This window comes from Mixophyes fleayi, chromosome 2, assembly GCF_038048845.1.
Source record: "Mixophyes fleayi isolate aMixFle1 chromosome 2, aMixFle1.hap1, whole genome shotgun sequence".
Classification (NCBI taxonomy): Eukaryota; Metazoa; Chordata; class Amphibia; order Anura; family Limnodynastidae; genus Mixophyes; species Mixophyes fleayi.
In genome coordinates this window covers 336204242-336231607 of record NC_134403.1, presented here as the reverse complement: position 1 = coordinate 336231607, position 27366 = coordinate 336204242, and the positions used below count along the sequence as shown (strand labels likewise).

At 38.0% G+C, this 27366-nt stretch overlaps 1 protein-coding gene across 3 annotated transcripts in view; it reads left to right on the top strand.

The window, feature by feature from the left end:
* The window catches only part of GLRA2 (glycine receptor alpha 2), a 148202-nt gene that overhangs the window by 80377 nt on the left and 40459 nt on the right, over positions 1–27366 (top strand). For 2 of the 3 annotated variants that reach the window (XM_075196998.1, XM_075196995.1), the window contains 2 exons: positions 15633–15782; positions 21396–21509. In XM_075196998.1, the coding sequence (XP_075053099.1) occupies positions 15633–15782; positions 21396–21509 (264 nt within the window). The remainder of the gene's footprint in view (positions 1–15632; positions 15783–21395; positions 21510–27366) is intronic. The other variant, XM_075196997.1, reaches the window with a different exon arrangement.

Here is a 27366-nt window from a genome sequence, read left to right as displayed (position 1 = left end):
CCTACAGCATTGTGCCCTGGGCAGCCGCCCCTCTCGCACAGCCCTAGTTATGGCCCTGGCACAGGTATACCTCTCGTTTTGCACACTTGTCTCATAGTAAGCCATTTTGAAGTGAATGCTTTTCAATAATGAATACATTCCTGTGAGTTTTATGCTACATTGTGGAATAGACCGGAACCAGGCACTGGAATTATATAGAACTTTGCCAAATGGCACTCAGCACAGAACTGCGGAAGAAGCAGACCAGTAGGAGCTAAGCCTAAAGCAACACACACCTAAGGTGTTTAAATTTAGATGGGACACTCCCTGACACATAAATGTCTCTTCTTTTATGTTCCTTTAAAGGAGAATGCATCCAAACATTAATTTAAATGCAGGCTCCTTGGTCTGGATATGCCTCCTAACAGTTCCCAGCACATGAGCTCCAACAATTTTTAATTGCTTCCAGGGAAGTAAGAGCAAATATCAGTGTCCATTCCATTGGCTTACTTGTAGACTGCAAAATAGACATCAATTTCAAAGAAACTTCAGCTACTTAAGCAAAGCGTGATGGAACACTTATATGAGCCCACAGCCCTCCCAACCTCAGATTTAAAGAGGATAACAACCATCACTAGACCTGACTTACATGAAATATAGACACCTGCAAATGTCTGAAATGCAACAATACACAAGTGGGTACATGGTAAATATATTTTCTTGAAACATTGATCTTGGGATTCTAATTTAGTAAATGCAGCTACAGATGACAGGCACAGTGCCTTTTTTTCTTGAATATAGGTGCTTTTATTGTACACTTTGCCAATAATCTACAGCACAGTCTTGTCAGGATAACACCAGGCGACCCTTGTTCTGGTTAGTGATAGACCTCATGCCCAGTCACCGGCCAACTAGCTCGGCATCGGTCGCCCCGCCCACACACACAAAACCACCTATTTATTCTTCTTCCCCAGCAGTAGCTAACTATTAAACAAGTAATTAATCACATGGGGTAAATTTATCAAGCTGCGGTTTGAAAAATTGGAGATGTTGCCTATAGCAACCAATCAGATTCTATCTGTCATTATGTAGAATGTAGCCTATAGCAACCAATCAGATTCTATCTGTCATTATGTAGAATGTACTAAATAAATGATAGCTAGAATCTGATTGGTTGCTATAGACAACATTTCTAATTTTTCAAACCCGGAGCTTGATAAATTTACCCCATGGTCTTTCTGATAGTCTATCTAGATGTTGGTTGTAACATTAATACTCGCCATCACCCATTCTCATATTCATAATCACAATCTATTAGCTGGACAAAATGGGGAAGATATTTGCAAACCACTACAGAGCTGGTGAACGAAGGCAACACTCCTAACCCCAAAAGCAACTAGCATTTATCTTGTTTCTGCTTATGTTCTTCATTTAGATTGTTGTCATTGCAACTAGAGGTATTTTGTCATTATCAGTTCATTTATACATTTCCCTGTTGAATTGGAATTTGTATGTTCTCTACAAGCTTGTGTGGGTTGCAAACGGGTGCTCCAATTTCATCCTTCACTCCAAAGAAATACATGGTAGATTAATTGGCTGCTGACTAAAATAGACCCTAGTCTGTGTGTGCGTGTGTGTGTGTGTGTGTGTGTGTGTGTTATTGAATTTAGATGGTAAGCTCCAAAGGAGCAGGGACTGATGTGAGTGACACATAGGGGTATATTTACTAAACTGCGGGTGTGGAAAAGTGGAGATGTTGCCTATAGCAACCAATCAGATTGTAGCTGTCATTTATTTAGTGCATTCTACAAAATGACAGCTACAATCTGATTGGTTGCTATAGGCAACATCTCCACTTTTCCAAACCCGCAGATTAGTAAATCTAGCCCATAGTCTTTGTACAGCGCTGCAGAATATGGAGGCAGTATATAAATCATAATATTAATCCATTTGAAATTAAGAAAATTATATTTCTTGAATATTCTGATAGTCAGACAACATGTTTCTTAGCATTGGAAACATAAATGGATACTGAGGAACCTTTATAAATACAAATGTTTTTCTTTAACATAGAAAACGAAACTGTATAAAATAATCCTATGCGCATCAACAATAAAGCGATAAGTAAAAATAGTTAATCCATTAATAGACTCTAGTCTATAGTAACTGACATAGTTGTCAACACTCCATCATTTACAGAGACAGCCCCAGGTTTCAAGTTATATCTGTTTCCTGGAAATGTACATATTTTTCTACACTTACCAACTATACATTTCAATTTTACGTAATTTTTTAACGTAAACTGGACATCAATTTTATAAAAATGACGTACTATTTGGCATTATTCTAAAACACATATATGGCACTCATGTAATTTAACTTCTAAAGACATATTTATGTTTTTTTCCATGAAAGTCATTCTTTTAGGGAATAATCCACCATGTGTATTTACTATATGGACTATAAGTTAATATGTATTAAATATTAGTTTTTTTCTAAAGCGCCTGTAAAGCCCCTTTTGGACAATAGTACTTTCAAAGCCTATGTGTTACTAAGCAAAGTACAGATGCATAAAATATACCATGTTGTCTATTGTTCAGAAATAGCAGCAGGAGGTGGTGTTTCTATTAAGCAGCAGTGCAAATCCTTGTGAGATTGGCTAGCAAGTTACCAAGGCAACAGAAATGCTCTATACAGAATGCCACTTGCTGGTTTTATACTCAGAAGCATGGGCACTAATGTTATATCAAACTACAGGTAACTGGGACAGTGGGCCTGATTCATTAAGGGACGGACTCTGAACGTAATTTTTTCTAAAAAAATGCACGTAAATTTGGTATGTGCACGTCCCAATTCAACAAGGAGAGGATGCTTGATGAATACAGTAGTAGGTCTGCTCTGCTCTACTAGACAAGACACTGCAGGATACATCCAATACCTATGAGGAATATAAACTTACAAAAGAATGCATAGAAAAAAACACCTGTTAATAATATAGGCATTAAAAAATAAAAAAAGGATTTTTTTTCTATTTATTTTTTCCATGAAATACATTAGTTACTATGTTTTGAATGTTTACTGTACATAAAATACATTTTCACTTTGGTCCAGATTGCACATGTCGTAGCATGCATACTTACCCGTCATCACTAGTAATCGGCACTTAGACTAGAACTGTAGCTGGATAAAGAGATATTGCTGGAAAACAAGTACTTGAGAGATGCCCAGAGGTTGAATCTAACGTTGCTGTGTGCGCTCGAGCTTGGCACGCCGGGAGACTCCCGAATTCCGGGTAGGTCTCCCGGACTCCCGGGAGAGCCGGCAATCCTCCCGCATCTGCCCACTAACTAGTGAAGTGGGCAGATTTGAAGCCTCCATGATGCGATTCTCCGGGAATCGCATCATTTTGGGCCGCTTCCCGTGTTAAAATGAAGTGTTTGCGTCATTACATCGCAGGGGGTGGGGCCAAAATGACGTGATTCTCGGAGCCCGCCCCCTTACGTGCACCTCTACTCTGAGACTCCTGGAGGCCAGCCTTTAAAGGTTGGCAACTATGACTAAGTGCATACGCCCCTTCCCTGCCCAGTTCCCCCCCTGAAATCGTAGGCTGAAGTAAGTGTCCCTTGCGCTCGAAGATGAATTAAACGTTCTTGCATTCACTGGCTTATGGTCCAGGTCTGGGCAGACGCAGAGTAATGGTGCAGATTATACTCACAAAACTGTTGTTTAAGTCCTTTAATGAATCAGGCTCAATGTGCTTTGCAATTTTACCATTTTATTCTATCTCAGGACAGCACTGCAAATATATATATAATGATTCTTTTGCTGACTGTAGTGATGGGGCTAGGGGTATTCCTTTAAAAAATCTTTACACCTTCATGCTTAATATTTAAAAGTGTACATTTCAGTTATTACTTAAACTAAAAAAAGAACTTTGTGTGCTATGCAATAAAATAATAATGTCAATCATGGTGTGCTGAGGTTTGAACATGTCCAACAACAAGGAGTCCCCTGGAATTAAATTCCACAGCTGACAACTATGAATTTACAGAGAATAATTTTTATGGTCTATTTCTTTAAGTTACATTAATAAAGATTTTTATGTTTCCTCGTGTGATTGGTCCTTTAGGGATGGCAGAACAATTAAAATATTGATTGAATTTTAAGACCTACATTTAGAAATGATGATCCTTTAAGCAGAATTATGTGGAATGTAATGAGTCACAATCAGCTGTACTGAAAGTAATTTTTGATACAGGACATATTCTAATGTTTATTGCTACTGAGTCATTATAAGCCTCTAAGAAATAATGAGTCTTCTGTGCAGTGAAATGATAATGTTTTTATTACACAAATATAAATGCAGCATACAATGGATGCTCTATTTTTGCAGGACTAACAGCATTGGAAGGGAATTTAGCAGTCATGCCAATCAGATACTGGGTCTGCTAACTGATAATCATTCTAATCACATAATTTGTAGCAAATTGGATGTGATAGACTAGTCATCTCTTTGCAGCTAGTATTGATCTCACATCAGTGTTTATATAGTTACCTCACAAAGGGATCTAATTGTCATGGGTTTCTGTGCTGCTATTGAATTGAATGTTCTTTGCTTATATTTATACACCATAGTCCTATCTTTAGTGCAAAGAAAGTAACCAATATATTTATAATACAGTATAAATCTCGCATTCAAGATTCCTCCCAGGCCCCCTTCTCTGGAACAATCTCCGTGTTAGTCCCCCCACACTGTTGGGCACAGATTCATCTTGCTTTAGTTCCTTCCCTTTCTTATCGTCTAAGTTTCTAGAATACCTCTTTGCCCTCTGCACCTGTTCTCAGCTGAGTTGGTTTTAATTGCACTTTGTTTTTGTACTGCCCTGAATGCCGTTTCAATTTTGTTCATGCTCTATGTACAGCGCTGCAAAACCTTTGCGGTGCCCTGTGAATAAAAGATAATAATAATATAAGGAATTTATTCTACTTGAGAACAGTTAAATGCACATGATTTTGGGCTTAAAAAAAAATTAATTCCCCATAATGTACCTCCCAATACTTTAGATCAAGAAAGAGGGAGACTGATAGAACTCCAAAAAATAATGGGGATGTTCCCTATGGATTTAACTGGCAGCCTGATTGGGCAAGCATTAATGACCTTCATCTGCAGCAAAGAGTTCCTGATCAGGTAATACCTATGGTCCTGCTAGATGGAACAAGCGGAATTTATTATGTGTTCATGTGCAAACCTACTCTTATTTTTATAATTAGTTTCATAATTTTCAGAAGCACGTCTCCCTTAGACAACTACAAATATCACACAGCATTAAAACAATTTAAAAAAAAAACCTTAATATAACACATGGCATATGGTATGAAAACTTAGGGGCTTAATAGGCATTTTGGTAGCCAATTAAGGAGTTTACTAATACAGATTTGTACATTAGATAGTAATTGTGACAATTTGGAACAGGGGGACTTGAATGTTGGATGGATGTGTCAAAAAGGGACATATGAAAGCTAATCTTCCCATATATAATGATTTACTTTAAACACGCAATATTAAGGAATTCATTTTTTGCATTAAAAACCATAATTCTAATCTGCAGATTTTGTCAAAGTTGCACATTGGTATAGTCAGGCACCCTTGGCCCCAGTATGATGCTTGATTCATCACTTCACTTGATACAACATCATCATCACTTAATAAAACTTCATAATCAGCTTCTTAAACAAGGTTGTCTAATGACATTTCAGTTTGAGGGGCTATGTCAACAGAATTTTCGAACTTGAATTGCTTTACATTGCGCAGTTGACAAACTGTTTGCCACCTATTTCATTTTATTTACTTTAAATAAGTTGGGGGGTAGGGTTGTAGACATGCACGTGCTCCTAAGATGTGTTGTTGTGGGAGATTGCAGCTCTGCTCTGGATATGTAACAGACCGGCACATTCCTCCACCCTGTCCTGCTTATAGAAGTCCAACCACCTTACATACTCGCCCCCTTTAACTCTGTTCTGCATGGCAATCATCTCTTCTTTCATTTGGTGCATGCATAATTAAGTTCTTATGACTATGTGCATCCTCATGCAATAACTTTATGAAGAGTGTAGTATCTGACGATAGGAGTAAAGGAGGTATTGGAGAGGGACCCTCTACCTCTGCTGCTGTTAGTCACTGTGATCCTTGTACAGTGATTCCATGAGGAAGCACAAGGTGATTGGTCTGTGTAGCACTGTGTGATTAAGTGCACGAGGAAAGGGGTGAGAAACCGGTGACATTACTAATAAGAATAGAGGTACTGGAGATGGGAGAAGGGTGTTATCCTGTGAGGTGTGGTAAGAATCAGTGCGGCCCCTAGGATGTTGTTACCTGGCATGAGAGTCTCACATCGCTGCATGGTAAGCACAACTGTGTGAAAGGTTAATGAGAGACAGGTTTGTGTGTCTAGGAGAGGGTTATATTAAAGTATGTGAGAGGTAACTACATGAAGCAGTTGTGTCTGTTGTGTATTGTTTTCATGTCAATGTGACCCATGTGGTGCATTTTATACAGTGTTTCCTTTCTGGTTCCTGAGTTATTTCCTGATATAACACCCTGGGCTACAATTCAGGGAAAAAATGGCCTCTCTTTGCTTGCTCCATTTGCTAAATAGTGTTATGTTCAATTACTTGTTATTCCTTCAATGGGGAATCAGTTATGCAAAACAGGCAGGTCATGGCTAGCTAATAACTAACAACTGAGTCACTGTTTCTTTGACTAAATTATCAATGGGAATTGCAAAATCTGAACTATCTTCACACTAACAATAACCATGAACTGACAATATTTTGCTTGGGGTTATTTATCAAGCATACATCATCATACAATGAGATAAACAATGAGACACTTACTAGGCCTATGTATTAGGCCTATATAACTTACTAGGCCTATATACAGCTTAAGCTAAACTCCTAACATGCTTGGTACATCAATTCAGCCACCCAGTATGAATATTGTGTATTACATATAGATAAAAACCAACGGATCCATCTAGGGGCAGATTCAATTGGCCTCCATGGTCCTGAGAACTTCGTGGCCACGATGGGGCGTGAACAAAAGTGAGCTGCGCTTTCACTAAAGAAAATCACCGCGTAGTGACGAATCTGCCCCCTAGTGTTCATATTACTTATTAATGGTCTAGTTTTAGGACAGACCTCTGTTTATCCTAAACATGCTAACATTCATTTATCATATCAATGAAGCAAGATATAGCTGCATGGATCAATCAGTGCTCATGAAATGCAAGTCTAACTTATACTCACCGTTACCACATAAATATAAGGAGTTGGAGAACTTTAGACCTTGCCATCGCAGATCAGAATGTGGGAGAGAAGAGACTGTTACAAGCTAATGCTTGAGAGTCCTATGTACATAGACAGAGAGCTCTTCTGAAAATGTCTGCAGCTCTGAAACTGAGGTAAAAATAAAGTATATGTATGTAATAATGACTTTGTGGATTATTATGTAAAACAAGAAGGTGCCAGATAGTTATATAATATATAACCTAAAAAATAATGATCCCACTGCATTTTCCACATGCAGCCATGACTGTGAGGCTCATGTATATAATGCTAACTTTAACAAATATGATATTATTTATAGTAGCCCAAAGGGTATAGTTACTAAACTGCGGGTTTGAAAAAGTGGAGATGTTGCCTATAGCAACCAATCAGATTCTAGTTATCATTTATTTAGTACATTCTACAAAATGAGAGATAGAATCTGATTGGTTGCTATAGGCAACATCTCCACTTTTTCAAACCAGCCGTTTAGTAAATATGCCCCCAAGTCTTGTGTTCTTAAGCTACACTTGTGGAACTTAAATCAGTATAAAATATTTGAGTTTGTAATCTGTCCTGGGCTGCTCAAACAGTTTTGACTTGCAATGACTTACATGCCAGTGGGGGGACAAAATGGCAGTCTGCACTTATCTCAGACTAGTGCAGAAGAAGCAGCATGTATAAGGAGTCCCAGGAAGTCACAACTTTTCTGATAGGAAACATCATATTTTGACTCCTGGTCCCATGCAAGGTGAGAATAATTTGTATATCCTAATTTTAAGCCTGGAATTGTCCTGGCTCAAATAGTATTTCAAATTATTAAAAAATATTATTTTAGATTCCCCAATTTAGTGGTAAAACATCTGCCTATATAGCCCACCATTTAGTACAGATCCATCAATTGCTTTCCTCATAATCCCTCTCCCTCCTCCCAGGGATCCTCTGTCAATTTAATTCCAATTAACCTACCAGTATGTCTTTGTACTGCAAACACGGAAAGAACATGTAAACATCCAAACTCTACACATATAGGGCCCTATTTGGAATCGAACCCATTATCCCAGTTCTGTGAGACAGTAATGCTAACCTCTGTGCCACTGTACTGGGCAATTGTCTTTTCAAACTCACTTATATATGGCAGCAGAAATCTCCAGCTCATCAGTAGGTTGGTAAGAAAGGATTTTAATATGCTTCTTTTTCCAATAGACGATAGCAGAAAATAATAACAATGGGCCTGATTCATTAAGGATCTTAACTTAAGAAACTTCTTATTTCAGTCTCCTGGACAAAACCATGTTACAATGCAAGGGGTGCAAATTAGTATTCTGTTTTGCATATAAGTTAAATACTGTCTGTTTTTTCATGTAGCACACAAATATTTGATTGCTTATTTGTACATTTAAATTTAAAGTTGATATGTGTGTGCTACATGAAAAAACAGTCAGTATTTAACTTATATGCAAAACAGAATACTAATTTGCACCCCTTGCATTGTAACATGGTTTTGTCCAGGAGACTGAAATAAGAAGTTTCTTAAGTTAAGATCCTTAAAGAATCAGGCCCAATATTTTTTTTATCGTATTTATTGAAGGATATAGATTTAAAAAATGCATGTATTTCCCTTTTAACCTTTATTAAAGGAAAATAATTAACATAAAATTGTTTTAATGCCATGCCCGGTGCATTGTGTAGTGTCTCATTTCTGCTGCAATGTATGAAATATAAAGTAGCAAAATGTTCTGAATTAGATGCAAATGATGTCAACTATCCATACAGATTCTTTCTGTTCTTCTGATCTTGTGGGTTTTTTTTTAAAGTCATTGATATTTTTGTACACAGTCCATTAATAACACCAATAATTATAATGGCAGTTGCTAATTTTTTTTGCATTATTGTAGATAATAGCCATTTAATTGCAGTGTTAAAAACTATAATTTTACATATCACTTGTAATACTCATTTCTGTCATTTAGCTACAGCACAATGAGTCACCATGATAGAACTTTTCATAATTACACATTTTCTGATAATAACGTAATGTAAAAATGTTATATCATAATAAATAATATGTTGTATCAATGTAATATACTATTATCTTTGAAACAGTTCATGCATTTTTTGTAGGGTAAAAAACTAAAATGCAACAGTTTACAAACAGAAATATGTTTTATTTTGTCTGTGTCGTATAAATATATCCTATTTCTTCCATTATCAACCAAGACCCGCAGAAGATAACGCCTGTGATTTTCAATCTTCAGTCTAATTTGCAACAGCAGGTAGTGGATTCTCTTAGATAATTTCATGCTTCATATGTACTAGGCTTTAAACTTTGCCAACCAGCGGTAAACGAGACAATGCCTGTTGAGAAATGCTGGTAGTCTTACCATTGACAAGTTGGATATGACTCACTAAGCTAAATATGTTGCTCTTTTATTTATGTCTATTCCTGCTCTTCACGGCCGCCATCATTTTAGTTATATTGTTGTTATTTCAATTTATCTCATGGCTTCCTCTTCGTACAGGTTGTCATGCTTAAATCTTATCCAACACACATGGGTGATTTCACAGCAAATATAAGGCCTGTGATGTTCTTCTAGCGAGTCAGGGAATTGATTATCTCTAGCTGGAGAAACTGAAACATGCAGACAGTCTGATTTTATCAAGATAAAGTCCTCAGTTGTCTGCATAGCTAAAAAGGCATGAATGATGGAATGTGTGGCTGACTATATACCCATTTGTGGATGTCTGGATGAAACAAGCCTAGATGGCCTTAAAGTGGTACTAAACTGGAAAAATTCAAACACACTTTTAAAGTGGAATACAACTCAAAACGTGTTTTGAACTGTACTGTCTCAATTTTCCTTGAGTACCAGTTCTTTTAATAGAGAAGATCATTCAGACACTGCCGCCTACGTGCAGTTAAGCTGACCATAGTCATGCTGTGGAACCATGGGCCATTTCCGCTTGTGTACCCTAAGAGACAAAAGATTCCAGCCTTCCTCAGATTCTAACTGCAGCCAATCAATTCACTAGGACTAAGTGACATCAGCACAGTTTTTTGATGTTGTCTCGCTCATTGTTCTTGAAATATGACTCTGTCAAAGTGTTGGCTTTGGCAATGGTTACAGTAAACTAGCCCATAATATTTCCAGCTTTACATTGCGTGTGCTTCCACTTTTACATAGGCATCCATACTTAGCCATGATGCTGTCACGTATGGGCTTATGTGCCTGATGAAGGCTTAGTGACAATGAATACCATCTAATGGAGACTTACAGTTTGAGTTGAAGGGCAAATAAATTGTTTACTTTCAAAACTGGGTGTTATGTGGCTTATAACACTAGCTGAAGGCATTGGGATTGTTTCACAGATGCCTTTAATATGAAACTCAGCACATGTGCCAAACTCAGAATTAACGTAATGCCAGCCTTTGTCATGAACATCAACATTCATCCAGTATGCTATAATAAATATGAATATTCTTGGTCGATGTCACTACTCCACATATCTGTAACAAAAGGAGTAAAGTGTATGTACAGGGCTGGAACAGCCTTATTAGATTATAAAGCTAGCTCAGTGGTCAGCAAGGCTCAGCACACAACATCAATTCTTGGAACTCCATCATATTATACAGCATCATTTCCATTGATAACATTTTAGCTAGCTTACCATCTAGCAACCGTGATTTGATGTGTGTCCTATCAAATTTCCTTCTTTCTAAGGCTGGGTACACACTTCAGGAAAATTCTTTCGATGCAATATTTTTAGCAATTTTACCAGCGACTTAAAAAAAAGAAAGTCCAGATCAGCATGATTCCTGTGTACACACTACTGAAGTTTTACACTATTAACTGTCAGATCTGTGCTCTTTATCTGTCATAACCATCAGCTGAAAAGATTGTGACTCTGCACACCCCATAGAGATCTATGGACGCTGTCGGTCCTGAGTGCATACACACTGCGGAATTACAACGACATCCTTCCATAATTGAACTAGATTTTTAGTTCAGTTTAAAAGTCTTGTTCAACGATATGATGAGATTTGGAATGATAATCGTTCATGGTTGCAGGGTACACACTAATGTGATATTAGGCCAACCGGTTGTTTATCGTCTGATTGGCCCGATAATCATCTGAAAACACTGTATTGTGTCCCCAGCCTAATATTATAACAGTGGTGATTTGGTGTCAGTCAGCGGTACTGGAAACAAAGGATACTAGCAAATAAATACTGACTAGTTTGTCTGTGAGATATCCTAAGAGGAGTATGACTTTGGGGAGGCAGATTCGGTCTATTATTCCTCTTCCTCATTAGCATGTTCTATTTTGTCACTTCTGTAGATGATGCAGATGGGAGGATACAATATATACAGTATGGGGAGTGTTTGTTGTTCAGGAACAACACCAGTTTGCTGCCCTATATTGGTGGATTGGTGTCTTTGCTGCCTTGTTTGCTTTGGTTTATAAGCTGAAAACATTATATACATATAGATCAGGAATGTTTTTTTGGCATGAAGTTAAGAGTGAATATGAGTGGATTGTCTCAGATACACTGGATTGTCTCGCAAGATCCACATGCTTTGAGTCTGAGAAGTATCCAGTCTAACATCAACCTATTTTCAATTGTAAAGCGCTACAGAATATGTTGGCGCTATATAAATAAATGGTGATGATGATGATGATGATTTTCCCGGGTATAAATGAGACTTTCCAATCAAGAATAGGTAGACTGACAATTACCAGTGGACTATTTTGCACAAATACCAGTCCATGCACGTTGCTTCACAATGGTGCCAGTGTTGTGTCATTCTTTACGCTTATAGGGCCACATAATGAGACTAAGTGAGGCAGCAGTCTCAGGAAGCAGCTTTTGGGGGAAACTAACTGTTGAGATTTCTTTTTTAAATTACATTTTCTTACAGCCTTTAGTCAACTGTAACCATTTCTTGTTGCTGGTAGTGTTAAAATAATCATATTGACCATATTTGAGGTTTATAGTATACACAACACTGATAAAAAATTTATGTTGAGCTGTATAAAGTCTGCAAGGGGCCACTTTCAGTAGCTTCCTCTGGGCCACACTTGTCTCCCTCATACGCAACAGTCAATTACTGGGCCTGTCTATTGTCAACCGGTTTGTTAAGTGTACTGTATGCCAATTTCTCCATGAAAATGAAACAAAAAAGTTCAGAACACTACATTATAGCACGGTGGCTCAGTGAGCAGTACGGTGTCTTAGTGGTTAACACTTCTGCCTCACAGCAATGGGGTCATGAGTACAATTCCCAACCATGGCCTTATCTGTGTAGAGTTTGTATGTTTTCCGGGTGCTCCGGTTTCCTCCCACACTCCAAAAACATACTGGTAGGTTAATTGGCTGCTATTTAATTGACTCTAGTCTCTCTCTCTCTCTATGTTATGGAATTTAGACTGTAAGCTCCAATGGGGCAGGGAATGATGTGAGTGAGTTCTATGTACAGCGCTGCAGAATTAGTGGCGCTATATAAATAAATGATGATGATTACAAGTCATCTTATTATCAGTTGGATGATATGATTTTATTTTTCTTGTGGATCTTCCAATGTAATTTCATTTTGTTAAACACATGTTTATTGAATATTAAAAAAATCTATGTTACAAATGTTATTTCAAAATTCTAAAGTAATAATACTTTTTTTGAACGTTTTCCTAAAAATTATAATGATAAAATTCAACTTAGTACTATAAATTTTATGTAATCAAATTACAGTAAATGTACAGAAAAAGTGTGTGTTTTCTGAAAAAAATAGCAAATTATGTAACGTATATATTTATTGCTTGCAAATATAGAATACTGACACTTCAAGTTAATGATCAATTTAATGGGTGTCTATGAAATACAATAACTGCCGACTGCAGGATCCCTGTCCCATTGTAATGTACATCGAGTTTACTATAGATACCACCCTAAGAGAAGAAAACTAAAGTGAGTTTCATTTAAAAAATCAACATTTTTATAAATTATGTGTGTAATGAAAAACTAATAGACCTATATGGTTTATTTTACAAATACAACTGGCTAATTTAAACTGTTGGTTGGTTGCTGTATATAGGCAGGCATATTATGAAGACATGTATGCATGCCCTCATCACTGTATCATCTGCCCAACTTCAGCTTCTTTAAATTGCACAGCACAAAAAGCCCATACCGTAGGGAGAGGACTTTCTGATTTTAACAGATTCATGTATTGTTAGATACTCTCTACACAAGTGTTTATCTAAACAATAGTTTAAGCTAGGTTGGCACTCATAGGGTCAATAAGTTGTCAGGGAATTAAGATCATTTTCAGAAGGATTCAATGTCCCATAAAAAGCCATTTATTGAAAGAAACCCTTAAATTAATTCATTTAGAGAAGAATCTTATAGAATGTTATGCAGATTACCTGTAATTCAGATAACTCTGTTAGTATAAAAAATTCAGACACATATAGCCTAAAACATTGTTGAACAACTACATTTGATGCGCATGGATAAATTCTGCTTACAGTCATGGCCAAAAGTTTTGAGAATTACACAAATATTATTTTTCACAAAGTCTGCTGCCTCAGTTTTTATGATGGCAAATTGCATATACTCCAGAATGTCATGAAGAGTGAGCAGATGAATTGCAATTCATTTCAAAGTCCCTCTTTGCTGTGACAATGAACTTTACCCCAAAAACAACATTTCCACTGCATTTCAGCCCTGACACAAAAGGACCAGCTGAGATCAGGTCAGTGATTCTCTCGTTAACACAGTGTTGACGAGGACAAGGCTGGAGATCACTCTGTCATGCCGATTAAGTTAGAATAACAGAATGGACTGGAAAAAGGAGGGTGGTGCTTAAAATCATTGTTTTTCCTCTGTTAACCATGGTTATCTGCAAGGAAACACGTGCAGTCATCATTGCTTTGCACAAAAAGGGCTTCACAGGCAGGATATTGCTGCTAGTAAGATTGCACCTAAATCAACAATTTATTGTATCATCAGGAACTTCAAGGAGAGATGTTCAATAGTTGTGAAGAAGGCTTCCTGGCACCCAGAAACGTCCACAAGTGCCAGGACCATCTCTTAAAGTTGATTCAGCTGCGGGATCAGTACACAACCAGTGCAGAGTTTGGTCAGGAATGGCAGCAGGCAGGTGTGAGTGCATCTGCCCGTACAGTGAGGCGAAGACCTTTGGAGGATGATCTGGTGTCAATAAGACCAGCAAAGAAGCCTCTTCCCTCCAGGCAAACATCAGGAACAGACTGATATTCTGCAAAAGATACAGGGATTGGACTGCTGAGGTCTGGGGTAAAGTCATTTTCTCTGATGAATCCACTTTCAGATTGTTTGGGGCATCTGGAAAAATAATTGTCCGGAGAAGGAAAGGTGAGCGCTACCATCAGTCCTGTGTCATGCCAACAGTAAAGCATCCTGAGACCATGTGTGGGGTTGCTTCTCAGCCATGAATAAAGAATGGTACCAAAACATTCTCCAAGAGTAACTTCTCCCAACCATCCAAGAACAGTTTGGTGATGAACAATGCCTTTTCCAGCATGATAGAGCACTTTGCCATAAGGCAAAAGTGATAACTAAGTGACTCAGAGATCAAAACATCGAAATTTTGGGTCCATGGCCAGGAAACTCCCCAGACCTTAATCCCATTGAGAACTTGTGGACAATCCTCAAGAGTCGGGTGGACAAACAAAAACCCACAAATTCTGGACGGCAGTCAGTCAGTATGTGGCCCAGAAGTTGATTGACAGCATGTCAGGGTGAATTGCAGGTCTTCAAAAAGAAGGATCAACACTGCAAATATTGACTTTTTGCATAAACTTAATATAATTGTCAATAAAAGCCTTTGACACTTATGAAATGCTTGTAATGTTACTTCAGTATACCATAGTAACATCTGACAAAAAGGTCTAAAAATACTGAAGCAACAAACTTTGCTAAAACCAATATTTGTGTCATTCTCAAAACTTTTGGCCATGACTGTACAGCAGCACTTGCTATTTTTTTTTCATAAGAATGTAAACATCATGGAATAAATGAACATATAAATTAAAAAATCTATATTATTATTATTATTATTATTATTTATTATTATTACTAATAATAATAATAATAATAATAATAATAATAAGCCTTTGCAGAAAAGCAGCAGTTTCCATTCTTTAAATATGTGTTTCTCATTTTGCAACTCATCAGATTCCAGTACATTATGATGTGAAAAAATATTTTTTTTAAGCAGTCAAAAATATATTCACAAAGTTGAACTTTCTCTTCAATGATGCACAAACCTCTATCCCTTCTTCTTTCTCAGGTATCATATGTGAAAGCTATTGACATCTGGATGGCCGTTTGCCTATTGTTCGTGTTCGCTGCTTTGCTGGAATATGCAGCTGTGAACTTTGTATCGAGGCAACACAAGGAATTCCTGAGACTTCGCAGGAGACAGAAAAGGCAAAGCAAGGTAGAGCAGGATCATATTACATTTCACATTGAAATTATTATTATATACATGTTTTATTCATTGCTTCCTTTGGTATACTTTTTATTTTTGTAGTACTTGTAAGACACAGATTTGTCAAGCCTTCTAAAAAGGAAAAGATGTTGCCTATAGCAACTAATCACATCATATCTGTCATTTATCTAGTACATTCTAAAAAATGATAGCTAGAATTTGATTGGTTGCTATGGGCAACACCTCCACTTTTCCTTGTTAAAAGGTCTGATATATATACCTCTAACTCTGTAGCACTGAGGACAATCTTTATTTTTAATATTTCAATATTTTCTAAGTGAGTACTGTGTGAATAATGTAAACGTTTTCTTTTCTAACTAGTAAAAAGAGCAGAGACGTCTTCATTGGGACCACGGCGATTAAGTAGTTACTTTTTCCAGCTGCAATCCTCTATTGTCCATGAAAATGTTGAAAGTGAACTGGTCTTGCTTTGTTTGAGCAGGTTATTAACACTGCTAATTGGCTAATTCACACCATTTGTGGGCTGAACAAACACTCAAGAAAATGCAGTCCATCAATTCACTAGAAACCAGTGACATCAGTGAGCATAACATGTGGTTGAATGATATTACTGATTCCTATAGAACTTACAGGCTGCATTCTCAAGAACATTGTTTCAGGCCACAAAATAGCTTACACCAGAGGGCATCATTTGCGAAGCGCAAAATGGCCATAGAGCGGCACAAAAACATCTTTGGTGGCGACGTGCAACTTGATTTTGCACAAGTGTGACTAGACTTCTGCCAATGGGCATGGATTTGCGGATCAGACCTATCAAGTTCTGCAGCAATCAGAAATTTGCACCAGCCAATAGGAGGAGTTGGGCTGAGTGAGCAAAGTAGGAAGAGGTGCTTTGGTGCAGTGCAAAAACAAGATTTAATTTTGTAGCCTTGTTTAGGAGGGTTCCTTGCACATCTCCTCACAGCTATTTTTACTCAAGAATTGATTTTTACACCACCACATGGTGGAGCAGTGGTGAACATTGCTGTCTCAGAGCGCTGGTATCCTTAGGTTAGTTATCACCAAGGCCCTATCTGTGTGGAGTTTGTATGTTCTCCTCATGTTTACCTGGGTTTCCTCTAGGTGCTCCAGGCACATACTGGTAGGTAATGTGGCTGTTGACTGACGTGGAACAGTGTGTGTGTTTGTGCGGTAGGTCATTTAGAATGTAAGCTCCAATGGGGCAGGGACTGATGAGGATGATTAAATATCCTCCCTAAAGCGCTGTGTAATATGCTGCCCCCTATATAAATAAACGATAATAAATAAATAGATTTTTGCACATTTCTAATCACAATTTAACCAAAGTCAGAAAAATCTTCAAACTCTAAAGTGCTACAAGGAAGAGTTGCGTTGGTCTACACCTCGATATACACTGTGTAGGACATCTAGGAGCATTGGAGCAAAGCTAAGGCATTATGTGCAGCATATCCAGTGTGCTTCGTAAATGAGGTCCTCTGTGTGTGCATAAAAAGAATATGCTTAAGATTAGACAATGCTATTAGTATCCTGTAAATGTGGTGAAGTCTTGGAGAAAAGATTTATTTGTGACCATCTCAACACAAAATACTGTAGTTTGTCTCTTGAGAAGGTGGTGATAAAAGGCATGGATAGCCATGATATACACAGTGACATATTTGGAGTAGGTTTGAATATCAGCTACTGAAGTTTTACTTTAAGGACACGATAAACCCCATGGATGAGTGCCCAAATAGGATCTGATACAGATCAAAACATTGAGACTGATCTGCATTGACATCACTGGCCCTTCCCCTATGTGTGAATCAACCAATCCACACTGTCCAAGAAGCTCCTCCCTCCTAATATGGCAACCAGCTGCAGAAGAGTGAAGGAGTCTATGGTGACATAACATTTATTAAAAAATCAGAACAAAATAAGACCAACCCCTAATCCATGCAAGACATCTCACACATATAAGTCTTCAACCACCCAGACATAGGCACCTCATCCTCCTCCCTGTAACTCCTACTTTTTTCTGGGTCCACAAAACTGGTGGACATATTATTTAGTTAACAAGGGGTAAATTTATCAAGCTACGGGGTTAAAAAAGTGGAGATGTTGCCTATAGCAACTAATCAGATTCCAGTTATCATCTATTTAGTACTTTCTAAAAAATGATAGCTAGAATCTGATTGGTTGCTATAGGCAGCATCTCTACTTTTTCAAACCCGCAGCTTGATAAATTTACTCCCAGTTATTTCATATATGTTATGCAGCTCTGTAATACAAAGATTTTGATACATTTTAACGTCAAATACTGTCTTTGATTGCTCTTCAGATATCAATTTTATTATGTCCAAAAGTCCATGTGATATCTGAAAAATCTAGTAAAGGTTGTCATGAAATCAGGTGGGACAATGGCTTACCACTGTTGGATGCATCATGAGGAAAATGTTCAAAAAATTTTCATGAAATATTCAACCTCATTACTTATTTCGACGAAAAATGTTGCACATTGCACTGGCCGAGTTTGGCTGTAAATGTTCTCTGTCCTACCTCAATCCCACCACAAAGCAAAATTAATTGACTACCATCAACCCAGGTCTATTCCTATACTATAAATTCCGCAAAATGTGAATATACAAATACAATGTAGAATGCCATTCTGTGGAATAGTGAAGCAAAAGAAGGATTGTATCAGTGGAACTTCACACCACCATTGTGCCACAATTTCTGTCACTTCTAGTCAGGTTATTGGTTAATCCGGAACTGGTACATTTCTGTGTGTAGTCAGTCAGTTTACCTGGTGATGCCGTCATTCAGTCTGATGTGAGGTCTAATAGATCATAATCCACTTGTTCGGCCCATTTCCAATGTGACTCCTCTTACTGAGTCTTCAGCCATAAACTCCATAATTTATTAATTTAATTATAGATGAAATATACAGTACTATGAAGGAAAAAAATGAATCAGTTGAAAAAGAAAGAACATTTGTTTGTAGATTGTCCAACAAAATATACTTTCTAGTATAAAACCTATTTTTAAATAGACTAAATTTCCACAGCATTTATATTGCTTGATATTTGCTGGCTTCATTTCAGCAGATAAATAACATGTGCATGGAAGCATTTTTGATTTAATGTCGCATAGCTGTATATTATGTTAATTATATGAAAGATTGTATCTTCCCCAGTCACTGGGTCACACAAACAACTTACAAGCAGTGGCATAGTGAGTGCAAAAGGCAGAGATGATGAATGTGCATACAATACACAGATTAAACACATAAGTAGCAGCACTAGAATAGAGAGAAGTCGATATTTTTGCACTTAGATTGCTAATTAGCACCAAAGTAAAACTCAGGATACAACATTTAAACCAATCAGATGTACAAATAAACACATTCATTTTTCTAACTATATAAAGTGATGTTTCTTACTGCCCAATATTGGGAGCATAACGCAGTACTTCCTGTCTGAGCGCACTGTGTTATGGAGCTGTCTGATGTCTCCTCGGAATGCTCAGACTCTTATGAGTCTGTGAAGCTTCTTAGCCTCATGCATTGAAAAATTCATCAGGCAAATAACTCACAGTTGCCAACTCTCACAGAATGTCTGGGAAACTCCCAAATGTTTCACACAGTAAGTTGGTAAAGTGGGTGGGGACAGGTCTAATCACGTCATCTTGGGTGCCGTTCCCTGCTTTAATAGGACGAAATTGGTATGGTTATGCAGAGGGGTGGGCCTAAAGATGTGATTTGCATGACCACGCCTCCAGGAGGCAGCAGTGGGATCTCCCCACCCAGACGAAGTGGGCAAGTATGAAATAACTGACTATGGCACTAGGTACCGAGGGTCCACCTTAGAGAAGGGGGACCCTGGGCATGTGCCCCCTGTGCATCCCCCAGCTTAATCCGTCTCTGCCTAGAGATGCGGCCTAGTTAGACAAAGCCCCAGATGTGCCAGTGTCAAATCATTTGCAGTTCTCTAATCCTTGGTGGTGAGATAAATGCTGACTATAGCATCAGTCTATATCTATATCTACTGTCTAAAAAAGAGATTTATTAAATAAATAAATCAATAAATAAATGGCGTGCCTTCATCCCTCTAAAATGAGTAACCAACGTGAGCACCATAGCTTGGGCTGATTGCCACTGAAGCAGGGCAACAGTGCAGCGTAATCTTAAACAAGAACCAACCCAGTCAGCATGGGACTGAATTCCTAGGGTAATCATGTCCACAAACATTTGCAGTCCACCAAGGGAAAACCAGCCCCGTACTGGATAGCAATGGGGCTCTTTCTGACATCCCTGTAGTGGTAGGTGCCTGGGTAATAGTAGATCTCCCATAATAGATTAAGTACTATTGTGGAACTACAAGTCCCAGCAGGCATTGACTGCAAGCACTGGCATGCCCATGACTACCAGTGGCAGCCAGATCCTGCTGGAGCTTGTACAGCTACAAGTGTCAGCATGCCCAGGCAGGTAGGGCCTGCTGGAACATCACCACATTTCAAAGAGTTTTATGTAAAATAAAAATTTCCTAAATCTTTCATTTAGGTTTTAATTAGACTCCTAAATGCACCTACTTTCTTCTTCAATTAAATAGGACAATGGTGTTCAGAATAAAAGAAAAACATAAATGGATCACAATTTATATATAATATATAGAGTTTTATGGTATATTTAGAGTATGCAATGTGTATTCTGTATAAAATATACTATTTTCAACGCTTAAAGAGCAACTCTACCTACACAAATGGGTTGAAGCATTATTCAGACATTGCTATTAAGCAATGACTTCACTGAAACAGTTCCTGACTAGTATTTTATTGGCTACCGCATCCTTGTGACTCAAAAACTGCATGAATAGCGTAATTTAGCCTACAAATGGCTACCTCCATTGTGCATAGGACATAAATGTATCACCCATCGGTTTCTGCAAGTCGCCGGAAATTGGCGATTTTGCAGGGAAGATTTAAAGCGACAATGGCTTTTGATAGCAAACTTGCCTTTAAAAGCTTTAAATTTCTAATGCAAAGTCGCTGATTTCCGGCAACTTGCAGAAATCATACATTTATCTCTAGGTGGCAGGTGCTCCTTATAACCGGATTTATGTTAGGCCTTTCATATGCCAATTCAGTCAGTAAATATTTCAATCTCTTGTAGACTTGATGTGCTATAAGCAACGTCTGTGCTGACTGCCACTATGTTTCTGTAAATATTTATTAAATTAATTATGTGAGACTTCAACATTTGTGCAGACACCAACAATATTTGTTTGTTGTATTTAATAACTGTCAACGTACTGTAGAAACATTTTAACTGTTATTATTTGCTAATCCATTTTCAGGCAAATTTTTACTATAAGTGGTATCATAACTATTAAATTGCATTGTTATTGCTTATGATTTTCCTGCATTCTATGTGTAACGAAGTATGTTTTTTGTGTGCTTGTATTGTGTGTTATTTTCTCATGGATATTATTTTAAATTATTATGTTGCTATTGTATTGTTTTGCATGTTTTGTGTCATTTTTTTGTTTAATCATTTTGCTGTTCTTCCATTCTTGCTGCCTTTTTCTGTTGACAATCTGTGGACAGACTGTGCTTGTTGGGAATGAAAGCGTGGAGTCCGTACATCGCATTAATGGATTGCAGAGTACAGATTCCTCAGCATACGGAACTTTGAATCAAATCTACAACCCAAGCTTAAGGGTAAAAACAAATAAAACAAAGAGTGGCTTTGATAATAAGAAGAAAGGGATTGAAAAAAAAAAACCCCACAAAATAATAATTAAAATATGGCATCCAGTTCATTTTCATGTATAATTTTAGCAATTTATTGACCAATGTCCTGTAACAAGCTTTTAAGAACAGGGTACATGCAAAAAAGCTTGTCTTTATACTCTTGTCAGTGCTGCTGTGTTATAGACAGGCAGTTACGGAGTACAAAATAAAGTCTTTTTTAAAAGATAATTTTGTAACTTTTGACCTATATAAGGACTGTTAAGTTACAATTTTTGTAGAACATTTTGGGTATATTTACTAAACTGTGACTGTGTGTTGGAAAAAGTGGAGATGTTGCCTAGAGCAACCAATCTAGTTATCATTTATTTAGAACATTCTACAAAATGACAGCTAGAATCTTCTTGGTTGCTATAGGCAACATCTCCACTTTTTCAAACCCGCAGTTTAGTAAATATACCCCTTAGCCTCTATTTAGTAAATTAAACATTTCCTCTGGAGGATTCTGAAACTGCATGTAGCACTTTGAGGGTCTGATGCTGAGTTGAACTTACCTTAGTTTGCGTAACGCAAATTTGCAAAGTGCATGCCCACAAAGAGAGCACCCGTATTTATGCGCACATGCAGAGTTGTGTGTATCTGACACTTGCGTCTCCTTAGGACTGGAGAGGAGGAACAGGGGAGGGATGGACCAACTAACAGAGGCCACCGGCACGGAGATGTATATATAAGCCTGTCAGGAGCCGTAAATTTTGCACCTGCTAGTGGGCAGGTTCAAATGCACGCTGATGATGATGACAGTTGCCAGCACTATCTAGCTGTTTCTGATTGGCTATTGCAAATTCACCTCTGAAACTGATAGATGCTTTCTGCATTGCTTGTAGATACATTATTGAAGCTTGTGGTCATATTTTAAAAATATTTTTTTCGTGCACAAGAAGGGATGTTTTTTTTCGCTATCAAAACAAATATTAACAAAACTTTAATTCCTCTAATGACATGATTGTGTGTTCGCTTATGTACGTATATGCATATCTGACATCTAAAATAGTATATATGTAAATGTTTCAGAAGATTAAATGATGAATATGGAGGGAAATATTTTCCCATGCACAGTAAATAGATCCATTGAAGACGGCAGCCAGCCTCTTCTTAGCCTAAAATGACTGATAACAGAAAAAAATAGCTTGCCTTCAGTTAGCTACCCAGCAAATGTAAGTATGTTAAGTCTTGTCAAGGTATGGAAAAGTTTATATATGCTGCATGTTTGTGAATGGTATTAGTAGCTTCTTTATGTAAGGCATCTTGTGTTTAGGTTGAGTGGACCTTTAACAATGATACCTGTATTCAATACTGGAAAAGACATGCCTCCCAACTGTTCTGTTTTATGCTGTACAGTTCTGATTTGCAGAGTAGCAATGAACAGGTGCCATACTCACCTGCCACTGGTATACACACCAATGAATTGGTCTTTTGAAGAGAGGGCAGTAAGGGGCCGTCTAGCGCATGAGTACCTCGATGTATGCCCCCTGATGTGCCCACGACCCATTGTGACATTGCCACACTCTTATCTTGACGTGACCACATCCTATCCCATGCCTGTCCCTATTTGAATTTTTGGGAGGTATGGAGAAGGGCTATTGTGGGTCAAAACATATTGTAACCAATGTTATATAGTTAACACTATTAAGCTGGAAAGTGCCTCCCCAATTATTTATTTCCGATTATCCTCCTGGGATTAGTGACCTAGTGAATCTAAACGCAAAATTATGCTCTAGATCTTTGTTAGCTTTTATGGCCACCTCACATGTTTATGTTTCATAGTCATTTGTGCTGTTTCTGTCTCTATAAAAATGATAGCCAAAGATTGGGAAGTTTTTCTTCAGAAGAAGAAAAGTGGGGTGTTTCTAAAATGTTGTTGGAAAAATACACGTATAAATTCACTCCTATGGGAGACAAATGTAAAAGAATTAAGTCTAAACCAATGTGGCTAAAAAAAAAGGTTAGTAAAGAAATGTAAAGGAAGAAGCATGCATTTAAATTGTTTAAGTCTGATGAGTCCTTCCGTATCTACAAGGAACGTAATAAATCATGCAAAAATGAAATTAGATTGGCTAAATTAGAAAGTGAAAAACAAGTTGCAAAAGAAAGTAAGACAAACCCTAAAAAAGTGTTTTAAGTATATAAATGGCAAAAGGATTAAAAAAGACAATATAAGACCCTAAGAATTGCGATGGGTGGATTGATTAATGATAATAAGGAAAAAGCAGAGGTTGTTCTTTTCTTCAGTAATTACTAGAGAGGAACAAATGGTAGGAATAATACATAAAAATGGAAATGCAACTGTACCATTAATTAATACTTGGCTGACAAAGGAATAAGTCCAAAGACGACTGAATAAAATTAAGATAAATAAAGCTCCAGGTCCAGATGGCATACACCCAAGGGTTCTTATGGAGCTAAACTCAGAAATAGCTAGACCGCTATTCTTAATTTTCATAGATTCAGTATCATCTGAGTTCCAAGGAATTGATAAATATCAGATGTGGTGCTGTTGTTTCAAAAGGGAATGAGATCACAATCAAACAATTATAGACCTGTAAACCTGATATCAGTAGTGGGGAAACTACTGGAAGGCAGGGTCAGGCTTTGCTAGGGGTTATGGGGGCATCTGCCACCCCATGCCAGTCCCATAGTGGGCTACCTTGGGCTGGATCACTGAGCCACCTGCATTTTCTTTCCTTCAAAATGGTCCTAATAAGTTTCTGACTCAAGTCTTCCAGAATTGCCAGACCGCCTCTGCTGGAAGGTATATTAAGGGATAGTATTGAAGATTACTTGGTGCATAATAACATCATCATCACCAATAAATTTATATAGAGCCACAAACTCCGCAGCGCTGTACAGAGAACTCATTCACATCAGTCCCTACCCTATTGGGGCTTACAGTCTAAATTCCCTAATATACACACAGACAGAGAGAGATAGAGACTAGGGTCAATTTGATAGCAGCCAATTAAACTACCAGTATGTTTTTAGAGTGTGGGAGGAAACCGGAGCACCCGGAGAAATACCCACGCAAACACGGGGAGAACATACAAACTTCACACAGATAAGGCCATGGTCGGGAATCAAACTCATGACCCCAGTGCTGTGAGGCAGAAGTGATAACCACTTAGCCACCGTGCTGCACAATAAGATTATTAGTGGGAATCAGCATGGATTTTTGAGGAATTACTAATCTAATTAGTTTCTACAAGGACGTTAGTCTGAACTTAGACCATAGTAGTATAGTAGATGTGTTGTACTTAATTTTGCAAAGGCCTTTGATAAAGTGCCACACAAAAAGTTGGTTTACAAAATAAGGAACTAAGTCTGGGAGACAACAGTGGTACTTGGATTGAAAACTGGTTGGAGAATAGGGGACAAAGAGTTGTGATAAATGGTCCAACGTTTTAATGATCCTGTGCTGGGTGCTTTTTAATATATTTATTAATGGCCTTGGTGCTGGTTTAGAGAGGAAATTTTCCATTTTTGCAGATGGCATCAAACTTTGCAAGATAATAAAATCAAAGCAAGATGTAGTTTCCCTGCAGAAGGACTTGAATAAACTGGAGGATTGGGCGGCCAAATGGAAAATGATGTTTATAGATAAATGTAAGGTTATGCACTTAGGAATCAAAAACAAACACACAATCTATAAATTAAATTGGTTAAATTTAGGGGAACCTATAATGGAAAAGGATTTGGGAGTGCTCGTAGACAGTAGACTTAGCAATAGAGCTCAAAGTCAAGCAGCAGCTGCAAGGGCCAATAAAGTATTGGCATGCACAAAAAGGGGCATAGATGCAAGGACAGACAGTGTAATTTTGCCAAAATATAAATCGTTTGTAAGACCTCATCTTGAATACGGAGTACAGTTCTGGGCACCACTCTATAAAAAAGACATTTTGGAAGTAGAAAGGATTCAAAGAAGGGCAACAAAATTGATAAAGGGTTTGGAGTCATTAAGTTATGAGGGAAGGTTAGCCAGTTTAGGCATGTTTACTTTAGAAAAGGGACATCTAAGAGGGCATATGATTACTATGTACAAATACATTAAGGGTCAATACAAAGAACTTTCATGGGAACTTTTTACCCCAAGAACTGTACACAGGGCACGTGGTCACCCCCTAAGGTTAGAGGAGGGGAAGTTTCACAACCAGCAAAGGAAGGGGTTCTTTACAGTAAGGGCAGTCAAGATATGGAACTCACTGTCAGGGAAGATTGTGGTGGCAGATTCAATTGATATGTTCAAGAAAGGGTTAAACAACGTTTTAGCGGAAAAGTGTACGACCATTAACTAAACTGAAGGATAGTAGTGGATCCAGGGAGAAATAGGACTGCAATATTGGAACAGATTGGCATTTGCTTCATCTGGATCAATTTCAATTATAAGAGAAGGATCGCAGGCAGGCCCGGCGCTCCCATTAGGCAACCTTAGGCAGTTGCCTAGGGCGCCGCTAGATTGTCTAATCTAGTCAGTTGTTCTAAGAAGTGGACGGCGGCGGCCATTACAAAATAGCAACAGGCGCCCCTCCGCCGCTGCACTTCTGTCCCAAACCGCTGTCAGCGGTTTGGGACAGAAGTGCAGCGGCGGAGGGGCGCCTGCTGCTATTTTGTAATGGCCGCCGCCGTCCTCTTCTTTATCTGATATGATGCGCCCTTACATACCTCTCCCGGAGTTAAACATCTGAAATATGACGTTATACCAGGAAGTGCAGAGGGATCTGGGTAATGTAGTTTTATGGTTTCCTCTTCTCCTTTGAAATTTTGCCTAGGGCACCGGTAACGCTAGCACCGGCCCTGATCACAGGAGATCCAAAATAGGTTGAACTTGATGGAATGGTGTCTTTTTTCAACCTCATCAACTATGTTACTATGTTACTACTATGATACTATGTTACTACTATGTTACTATGTTTTATGACGCAAGCCTTAAGCTAGGTACACACTACACAGTTTTCATCCAATAATCGGCTAAATCAGCCAACATACAACCGCTCGTTAAAAAGTCGGGTCAGTGTGTGCAGTGACACGATGGTCGAAAGTCTGCCCAAATGGACGATTGTCGTCTCATTTGGTTGGTCGTACCGCTTAATATTTTCGTTCCAATCTCGTTTCCGCTGTGCAGTGTGTATGAACTTCTGACCGATCCACAACAGTGAGTACGAAATTACAATCATTGCTCACGACAACATGGCTGTAAAAAGTCGCTAAAGGGACGTCCGCTCTTCCCTTTATCGTCCTAAACAAGGCTAGTGTGTATGCAGTCCATGGACCGAGCGATCGGAACATCGATCGCATGTAAAATCGATCGGCATAAAAAGTTAGTGGAAAATTCTGTAGTGTGTACCCAGCTTTAGTCATGGATTTTGCCATTGAAAATCTTAACTATCTGCTCTCTAGAAATCAGACTCCGGCTGCACATGGATAAGAAGCATTAGTGAGAATAAATTCTCATGCAGCAATTGTTTTACTGCATGTGGTATAAAAAGGAAACAGTTTACGTGAGCTGAGCTAACCTCAGTTACATGGGTGTAATAAGAAACCACAAGAGCTCATTATTGTGTGTCACCTATAACAAAGTAATATGAAGATACTATTATATTCAATAGGTTTATCAAAAGAGGTGTAGTCTAAAGGCATATTTTTACAAGTAATATATTATGCAGTTATATATACACCATTAATACTGATTGTAGGGATACTTGAGAAAGACTACTGCCATGGTTTTCATTTAGCAATGGGGAACGTACTGCATATATGTAAGTAGCTAAGACATTAA